Raw genomic sequence first — 10179 nt, 5'->3', positions numbered from 1 at the left:
GCAGAGGACATCGTCGGGGGGCAAGTACCATATGGTCCTGCTCCATTTCACTAGTGCTACTTTCTGAGGAAGTTTATGTTTAGAAAATACATATAACTTTATCCATAAATTTGGAATCTACATGAATGGTTGACTATATTTCCTGGTCCCCATTTTCCTGTGGGGGTAAAATGTTGAGCCAAACATGACAGATCTTTGTTGGCAAAGTAATGTCTCTGCTTTTTAATATGCTGTCTAGGTTGGTCATAACTTTTCTTCCAAGGAGAAAGCATCTTTTAATTTCATGGCTACAGTCATCATCTGCAGTGATTTTGGAGCCCAAGAAAATAAAGTCTTTCACAAATCTAATCTCTTTTAGTTCTGGAGGTCAGAAGTCTGAAATCAGTTTTACTGGGCTATAGTTAAGGCTTCAATTGACAGAGTTATTTACTTCTCATGGCTCTAAACTTCTAGTGGCTGCCTTTACTCCTTGGCTTGGAGATTCCTTGATCTTCAAAGTTATTACTCCAACTTGTGCTTGTGAAACAGAGAAGGGCCATGTGGGGCTCCCAGGCATGGAGAACTTTCTGTCCCCCATTTCTTGTAAGAAAGACTGCAGCCATTATGACCTTTCCTGAGTTCCAAAGGGTGGAATGGAACAGTTGGTAATTAAGGGAGAAGCAGCCAAGAAAGCACCTGAGGCAAGATTAAAGGGACCAGAGCAGCTTATCAAGATTAGGAGCCAAGAACCTGAGATCCCTCAAACACCAATCTTGTCAGGGACCCTCACCTTTGACTCCCTGTTATAAAATCCCTCATCAAAGTTCTTGGGGTTGAGACACACAGTTTTTTGAGACAGGAGCCTGATGTGTCTCCCTTTGCCTGGCAAAGCAATAAAATTTTCTTTTTCTACTACAAAGAGCCCCTCGATGAAAGTGAAAGAGGAGAGTGAAAAAGCTGACTTAAAACTCAACATACAAAAAACTAAGATCATGGCATTTTGTCCCATTAATTCATGGAAAATAGATGGAGAAACAATGGAAACAGCGAGAGACTTTATTTTCTTGAGCTCCAAAATCACTGCAGATGGTGACTACAGCCATGAAATTAAAAGATGCTTGCTCCTTGGAAGAAAAGCTATGACAAACCTGGACAACATATTAAAAAGCACATACATTACTTTGCCAACAAAGGTCTGTCTAGTCAAAGCTATAGTTTTTCCGGTATTCATGTATGGATGTGAGAGTTGGATAGTAAAGAAGACTGAGCACTGAAGAATTGATGTTTTTGAACTTTGGTGTTGGAGAACACTTGTGAGAGTCTCTTAGACTGTAAGATCAAACCAGACAATCCTAAAGGAAATTAATCCTGAATATTCACTGGAAGGCCTGATGCTGAAGCTGAACCTCCAATACTTTGGCCACCTGATGCGAAGAACTGATTTATTGAAAAAGATCCTGATGCTAGGAAAGATTGAAGACAGGAAGAGAAGGGGATGACAGAGGATGAGATGGTTGGAATGTCATCACTGACTCGATGGACATGAGTTTAAGCAGACTCTAGGAGTTGGTGATGGACAGGGAAGCCTGGCATGCCGTAGTCCATAGGGTTGTAAAGAGTTGGACATGATTGAGCGACTGAACTGAACTGAACTGAACTTTCTACTACACCCAAAACTCTGTCTCTGTGATTTGATATTGGACCAGTGTACAGAGAGGGGCTTCCCAGGTGGCTTAGTGGTAAAGAATCTGCCTGCTAATGCAGAAGATCTCCTGGAGAAGAAAATGGCAACCCACTCCAGTATTCTTGCCTGGGAAATCCCAGGGACAGAGGAGCCTGGTAGACTACAGTCCAAGGGGTTGCAGAAAGTCGGATACAACTGAGCATGCACATGCAGATACAGAGAGATTTCATTCAAATTTGGGGTTTCTGTAGCTGCTATCTTCCTGGGTCGGGAAGATCCCCTGGAGAAGGAAATGGCAACCCACTACAGTACTCTTGCCTGGAAAATCCCATGGATGAGAAGCCTGGTGGGCTACAGTCCATGGGGTCACAAAGAGTCGGACACGACTGAGTGACTTCACTTGGCAGCTGCTAAACTTGGAGTTCCTCAAGCTACATTTCATTTTCTGAAATCTATTTTCTTTCTTAGAATCTTCTCATGGCCTGCTCCCCACTTTGGCCATCTGAACCTTGCCCCGGGAAGGACGCAATCAGGGAAAAGTGGTCCCAACTCTTTCTCTTGTCTTTCTTATCTCCTTTCCAGAAGCAGGAGTCTACAAGACCCACCAACGTCCTCATGTCAATGAATCAGGAACTTTATGACCCCAGTTCCTAGTCCCAAGGGCCTGCACAATCATGGGAAGCCATGACCCAGGTCCAGAGCACCCTAGCTGAGTGCCAGGGGTTGGCATTCTTCTCTGACACCTCAGAGACAATTCTGAATGTTGAAAGGCAAAATGAACACACCTGTAAGGAAGGAGACACACCTATTTCCTGCCATATCAGTTAAGTAAACATCTTAGAACCAACATCCCTCCAATATGAGCTGGTGAGCCCTAAGGGCAGAGGAAGGAGACCACCTGTGATCTAGCAGCCATCAGACTGCAGCCACTCCCTACATTGACACCAAAGAAGCTCAGGATGTGAAAAAACACAGGTTACTGTCCCCAGATAGCTGAGATACATATGAAAGCAATAATTTCAATGAGCCCAGACTCTTGTATCTTCCCATACATAGAGAGGATCTTCCCTGTAGCTCAGACAGTAAAGAATCTGCCTGCAATGAAGAAGACCTGGGTTCGATCCCCGGGTCAGAAAGATCCTCCAGAGAAGGGAATGGCAATCCACTCCAGCATTCTTGCCGAGAATCCCATGGACAGAGGAGCCTGGCGGGCCACAGTCCATGGGATTGCAGTGAGTCGGACATAACTGAGTGACTAACACTAGTACTACTTTTATACACAGAGAAGCCCTAAATCCCTTAACTTGGGATAATCTGGTTTTCTTTAAATAACAATAATCTTTTGATGTTCAGACTACCTCCCCTGTGCTGTAAAACTTCTGTATAATCTGGTTCCTTCTTGTGCCTCTCGGGGCAGTTCTCTCAGGGTCACTTGAGATGCTGTCTCTCAGGCTTGAAGTCCTAAAAGTTTCCACCTAATAAAACATAACTCTCAGCTTTTAGGTTGTGATTATTTTTCAAGTCAACGACATGCTTCCAGGATCCTTTTAAGATAGGACACAAGATTTTACCTGTGTTTTCAGTAGAAAGGAGACACAGAATAAAGCATTTTCAGTTCTTTTAGATGGCAAATATCTTTTATGTTAGTCAAAGGGAGGAAGACTAGGTCAGGGGAAGGGTTAGCTGGTCCTTTCAAGTTAGCAGAGGTCAAGAACTAGAGGCTGTAGTGATGCTGAGCAGCGCCCTGTGGGGCTCCCGGCCATGGAGGCCTTTTGTTCTCTCATTTCTTGTATGTAAGACTGCAGCTTCCAAGACCTCCCCTGAGTTTCAAACAGCAGATTCATACAGTTGCTTATCAAGGAAGTAGCAGCCTTGAGATAAGGCTCATCCTATATTAGGAGAGGCACCACCTGAGACTCTGCACACAACTTAATTTTGTCAGTTGGTGTTGTTCAGTTGCTCAGTCTGACTCTTTATGATCCCATGGTCTGCAGCACGCCAGCTACCCTGTCCTTCACCATCTCCCAGAGCTTGCTCAACCTCGTGTCCATTGAGTCGGTGATACCACCCAACCATCTCATTCTCTGTTGTCCCTTTCTCCTCCTGCCTTCAATCTTTCTGAACATCAGGGTCTTTTATAATATCAGCTCTTTGCATCAGGTGGCAAAGTATTGGAACTTCAGATTTAGCATCAGTCCTTTCAATGAATATTCAGGACTGTTTTCCTTTAGGATGGACTGGTTGGATCCCTTTGGAGTCCAAAGGACTCTCAAGAGTCTTCACCAAAACCACAGTTCAAAAGCATCAATTCCTCAATGATCAGTCTTCTTTATGATCCAATTCTCACATCCATACATGACCACTGGAAAAACCATAGCTTTCACTAGATGGACCTCTGTTGGCAAAGTGATGTATGTGCTTCTTAATACGCTGTCCAGGTTTGTCATAGCTTTTCTTCCAAGGAGCAAGCATCTTTTAATTTCATGGCTGTAGTCACCATCTGCAGTGATTTTAGAGCCCAAGAAAATAAAGTCTGTCACTGTATACATTGGTTCCCCGTCTTTTTGCCGTGAAGTGATGGGACTGGATGCCATGATCTCAGTTTTTTGAACGTAGAGTTTTAAGACAGATTTTTCACTCTCCTCCTTCACCATTATCAAGAAGCTCTTTATTTCCTATTAATTTTCTGCCATAAGGGTGGTGTCTTCTGCATATCTGAGGTTATTGATATTTCTCCCAGAAATCTTGATTCCAACCTGTGCTTCATCCAGCCTGGCATTTCACATGATGTACCCTGCATATAAGTTAATTAAGCAGGATGACAATATATAGCCTTGGTGTACTCCTTTCCCAATCTGGAACCGGGCCATTGTTCCATGTCTGGTTCTAACTGTTGCTTCTGGACCTGCATACAGATTTCTCAGGAGGCAGGTTAAGTGGTCTGGTATTCTCATCTCTTTAAGAATTTTCCACAGTTTTTTGTGATCCACATAGTCAAAGTTCTTGGTTCATCTACTGTTGAAGGCTTGCACAGAGAATTTTGAGCATTACTTTGCTAGCATGTGAAATGAGTACAATTTTATGATAGTTTGAACATTCTTTGGCATTGCCTTTCTTTCTTTGGAATTTAAATGAAAACTGACATTTTCTAGTCTTGTGGCCACTGTTGAGTTTTCCAAATTTGCTGGCATATTGAGTGAAGCACTTTCACAGCATCATCTTTTAAGATTTGAAATAGCTCAGGTGGCATTCCATCACTTCCTCTAGCTTTGTTTGTAGTGATGCTTCCTAAGGCCCACTTGATTTCACACTCCAGGATATCTGGCTCTAGGTGAGTGATCACACCATCATGGTTATCTGGGTCATTAAGATCTCCTTTGTTCTTCTGTGCATTCTTACCATCTCTTCTTAATACCTCCTCCTTCTGTTAGGCCCACACAGTTTCTGGCCTCTATTGTACCCATCTTTGCAGGAAATTTCCCTTGTTATTTCTGTTCTTGAAGAGATCTCTAGTCTTTCCCATTCTGTTTTCTTCCTCTATTTCTTTTCATTGATCACTTAAGAAGGCTTTCTTATCTCCCTTTGCTATTCTTTGGAACTCTGCAAACAAATGTGTACATCTTTCCTTTTCTCTCTTGCTTTTAGCTTCTCTTCTTTTCTCAGCTATTTGTAAGGCCTCCTCAGAAAACCATTTTGTCTTTCTTTTTCTTGGGGATGGTTTTGATCACCACCTATTGTACAATGTTACAAACCTCCGTCCATAGTTCTTCAGTCACTCTGTCTATAAGAGTGGTCAATACTGAGGTCAGATTGATTATATTCTTTGCAGCCAATGATGGAGAAGCTATATACAGTCAGCAAAAATAAGACTGGAAGCTGACTATGGCTCAGATCATGAATTCCTTATTACCAAATTCAGACTGAAATTGAAGAAAGTAGGGAAAACCACTAGACCATTCAGGTATGACCTAAATCAAATCCCTTATGATTATACAGAGGAAGTGACAAATAGATTCAAGGAATTAGATCTGATAGACAGCATGCCTGAAGAACTATGGACTGAGGTTTGTGACACTGTACATGAGGCAGTGATCAAGACCATTCCCAAGAAAAAGAAATGCAAAAAGGCAAAATGGTTGTCTGAGGAGGTCTTACAAATAGCTGGGAGAAGAAGAGAAGCTAAAGGCAAAGGAGAAAAGGAAAGATATACCCATTTGAATGCAGAGTTTCAAAGAATAGCAAGGAGAGATAGGAAAGCCTTCCTCAATGATCAGTGCAAAGAAATAGAGGAAAACAATAGAATGGGAAAGACTAGAAATCTCTTCAAAAAACTTAGAGATACCAAGGGAACATTTCATGCAAAGATGGGCACAATAAAGGACAGAAATGGTATGGACCTAACAGAAGCAGAAAATATTAAGAAGTGGCAAGAATACACAGAAGAACTACGCAAAAAAGATCTTCATGACCCAGATAATCACGATGGGGTGATCACTCACCTAGAGCCATGCATCCAGGAGTGCGAAGTCAAGTGGGCTTTAGGAAGCATCATTATGAGCAAAGCTAGTGGAGGTGATGGAATTCCAGTTGAGCTATTTCAAATCCTTAAAGATGATGCTGTCAAAGTGCTACACTCAATATGACAGCAAATTTGGAAAACTCAGCAGTGGCCACAGGACTGGAAAAGGTCAATTTTCATTCCAATCCCAAAGAAAGGGAATGTCAAAAAATGTTCAAACTATCACACAATTGCATGCATCTCACACGCTAGTAAAGTAATGCTCTACATTCTCCAAGTCAGGCTTCAACAGTACATGAACCATGAACTCCCAGATGTTCAAGCTGGATTTAGAAAAGGTAGAGGAACCAGAGATCAGATTGCCAACATCTGTTGGATTGTAGAAAAAGCAAGAGAGTTCCAGAAAAATATCTGCTTCTGCTTTATTGACTATGCCAAAAACTGTGACTCTGGATCAGAACAAACTGGAAAATTCTTCAAGAGATGGGAATACCAGACCACCTGACCTGCCTCCTGAGAAATCTGTATGCAGGTCAAGAAGCAACAGACCTGAAATGGAACAATAGACCGGTTTCAAATCAGGAAAGGAGCACATCAAGACTATTGTCACCCGGCTTATTTAACTTACATGCAGAGTACATAATGCAAAATCCTGGGCTGGATGAAGCACAAGGTGGAATCAAGATTGCTGGGAGAAATATCAATAACCTCAGATATTCAGATGACACCACCCTTATGGCAGAAAGCAAAGAAGAACTAAGAACTTCCTGATGAAATTTAAAGAGGAGAGTGAAAGTTGGCTTAAAACTCAACATTCAGAAAACTAAAATCATGGCATCTGGTCCCATCACTTCGTGGCAAATAGACGGGGAAACAATGGAAACAGTGAAAGACTTTATTTTCTTGGTATCCAAATTTCACTGTAGATGGTGACTGCAGCCATGAAATTAAAAGATGCTTGCTCCTTGGAAGAAAAACTATGACCAACCTGGACAGCATATTAAAGAGCAGAGATATTACTTTGCAACAAAGGTTTGTCTAGTCAAAGCTATGGTTTTTCCAGCAGTCATGTATGGATGTAAGAGTTGATCTATAAAGAAAGCTGAGCATTAAATAATTGATGCTTTTGAACCGTGGTGTTGGAGAAGACTCTTGAGAGTCCCTTGGATTGCAAGGAGATCCAACCAGTCCATCCTAAAGGAGATCAGTCCTGAATATTCATTGGAATTACTGATGCTGAAACTGAAAGTCCAATACTTTGGTCACCTGATGTGAAGAACTGACTCATTGGAAAAGACGCTGATGCTGGGAAAGATTGAAGTTGGGAGGAGAAGGGGTCAACGTGGGATGAGATGGTTGGATGGCATCACCATCTCAATGGACCTGAGTTTTAGCGAGCTGCAGGAGTTGGACAGGGAAGCCTGGTGTGCTGTAGTCCATGGGCTCACAAAGAGTAGCACACAACTCAGCAACTGAACTGACTGTCTATTACATTTAATCCCTTGAATCTTTTTGTCACTTCCACTGTATAATGGTAAGGAATTTGACTTAGATCATACCTGAATGACCTAGTGGTTTTCCCCACTTTCTTCAATTTAAGTCTGAATTTTGTAGTAAAGGGTTCATGATCTGAGCCACAGTCAGCTCCTGGTCTTGTTTTTGCTGACTGTATGGAGTTTCTCCATGTTCAGGTGCAAAGATATAATCAATCTGATTTCAGTATTGACCATCTGGTGATAAGCATATGTAGAGTTGTCTCCTGTTGTTGGAAGAAGGTGTTTGCTATGACCAGTTCTCTTGGCAAAACTTTGTTAACCTTTGCCCTTTCATTTTGTACTCCAAGGGTAAACCTGGACTCTACACACACCTTAATCTTGTCAGTAACCCCACCCTTTTAAAACATCGCTGAAGAAAGCTAGAGTTTTACTGCCTTGAGCCTTATCACACCCCCCTGCCAGACTATACAACTTTTACCTATTCACCAGGGACGGGGGCATTGTTCTAGAAACGCTAGCCTTCTGGATTCCCCGTTTGCCTGGCAAAGAAAGCAAGCCACTCTTTCCTTCTCTATGGTTCTGACTCCCTATTTCTGTTTGTGATTGGTACATAGAGAGTCAAGCTTTTGGCGGCAGTAGCTAAATCACCGCTTCTTAGGTTAGTACACTGGCATAACCTCGATTCACCTCATTTGCTGATTTTAAATAAAGAACTTGAAATGCATACTGGGTGTCGCCCAGCAGTGAAGCTCCACTGCCAAGGCGGGAAAAAAAAAAAAAAAAAAAGCGCCTTTTCTCCTGCTGCTGCTTGCTCTCGGAGGTGCCAGACTGTCATCTGCTGATGGATCGTCTGGCCCCAGGGCCTTGACAGTTAATGATTTGCCGCAGAACGAGTCCGTCCAGCAGAGGTGAGAGAGGGACGCCGGCGAGAGCGAGAGCGCGGACCCACTGGCCGAGCCAAGCCCCCACCGGCCGCACAAGCGCCGCCTCCCGTCTTCCGGGACCCGGCACTTCTAGGGGTTCCGGGCGCCGGAGACCGCGGGGCTCCCATGGAGGCCGCCTCGCCGGCGGGACCTAGCGGCCGGCAGCCGCACGCGCAGGGCTCGGCCAGCCTGCTGCTCTGGATCAAGGGCAAACTCTTCACCTGGTGAGTGGAGGGCAGTGCCCCGCGGCCGGCTGGGCTGCGGGCGCCGCAGGGAGCACCCCGGCTCGGGCTCGGCGGCCGCGTGCGCTGGGGAAGCTGGTTCAGGCGGCTCAACACGTGCCGCTGGGGTTTTACTCCTTACTGGCTTTATGAAGCTCTTGGTGTCCCTCCCTGGGCTCCCTCTTAGAAATCGTGGGGATGTGTTTCATAAGATTTGATGGGAAATTCTTTGGGCATCGTTAGGTCTGTCCCCGGTGGCTTCCCAGCCTGCAGGGGATGGAGCCCCCAGGGATGCTGTGAAGGAGGGGTCCCCACCCTCGGGCTTGGTAGGTGGGTAAGCTCCTCTCCCTGGAGCCTGTGTCCGCATTCCACTGCTGCGGAGCCCAGTCCACTCAGTTGAGTTCACCCAAGTGAAAAATCGGGGTTGAGTTTTCTGGTGCCGCCTGGAGGTAGTCGAGAGCCAGCTCCTTCCTTGGGCTGAGATGAGAGGCGACGCAGCCACCTTTGGGTCCAGGGTCCTCAGAGAAGCTGCTTCTGTTATCACCATGCTCTGTGGAAAATAGAAGTGTGTTTAAGGGATTGGGAGAGACTCTGGGTCGGGGAAAACATTTTTGTGGTCGGTGGACGACTTGTATCCTGGAAATAGAGATAACTCAGGATCTAAATAATGAAAGCCAGCATTCATGGAGCATTCACAGTCAAGTACTGTGCTTAGGAATTTTTATGGATAATATTATTTAATCCTTACCACTTTATGAGATGGCACTGTTGTTATCCCTACTTTGCCGATGGAGAAACAAAGAAAGCTAAAGCAACTTTGCAAGGCCATGCAACAACCGGTAAGGAATGACGCCTGTCCACCCCAGTCTCAGCTGACCTGAAGTGCTCCTGGCCACTGGCTCATTATGACACAGGCATTCCCCGCCCCCCCCTCCCCTTTTTTCAGATTAACAAATCGAATTTTTCATAAAAGGTTGTGAAAACTATGTCTTGAAAAGTCATACCATTTTCAAAACTAGATCGATAATGGTGTATATATTTTTGTCATGTAAATAAGAATAGTTTTAAACAGCTGTATATCTTTAAAGGGGAAAGGTGGCCAAAAATCACCTTGCATTATCCAGCAATATACAGTATGCCTGATAATTTAGACAGAAGTTCTCAGCTGGGAGGCAGTATCTAAGAGTACATGTCTTAGAGTAATGTCTAAGAGTACAGACTCAAATTCTGTTTGTGCCACTTACCAGCTGACTGACTGTGGATGAGTCATTTAACTCCTCTGTACCCCAGTTTTCTCACTTGTAGAATGGGGATAATAACAGTACCTATTTTGTTGTGATATTGCACCACAGGAGTG

At 44.0% G+C, this 10179-nt stretch overlaps 1 protein-coding gene across 2 annotated transcripts in view; it reads left to right on the top strand.

The window, feature by feature from the left end:
- The first annotated feature begins 8466 nt into the window (after window positions 1-8466).
- Window positions 8467-10179, top strand: part of SLC35F2 (solute carrier family 35 member F2) — a 58328-nt gene continuing 56615 nt past the window's right edge. Inside the window, exon 1 of one of the 2 annotated variants that reach the window (XM_086339033.1) lies at window positions 8467-8825. In XM_086339033.1, the coding sequence (XP_086195159.1) occupies window positions 8728-8825 (98 nt within the window). In that variant the 5' untranslated portion in view covers window positions 8467-8727. The remainder of the gene's footprint in view (window positions 8826-10179) is intronic. The other variant, XM_086339035.1, reaches the window with a different exon arrangement.

Source organism: Bos grunniens, chromosome 15, assembly GCF_055505025.1.
Source record: "Bos grunniens cultivar Pamir isolate PY7600 chromosome 15, Bosgru_T2T1.0, whole genome shotgun sequence".
Lineage (NCBI taxonomy): Eukaryota > Metazoa > Chordata > Mammalia > Artiodactyla > Bovidae > Bos > Bos grunniens.
The sequence above is the reverse complement of the archived record's forward strand: the minus strand, read 5'-3'. Positions and strand labels throughout refer to the sequence as shown.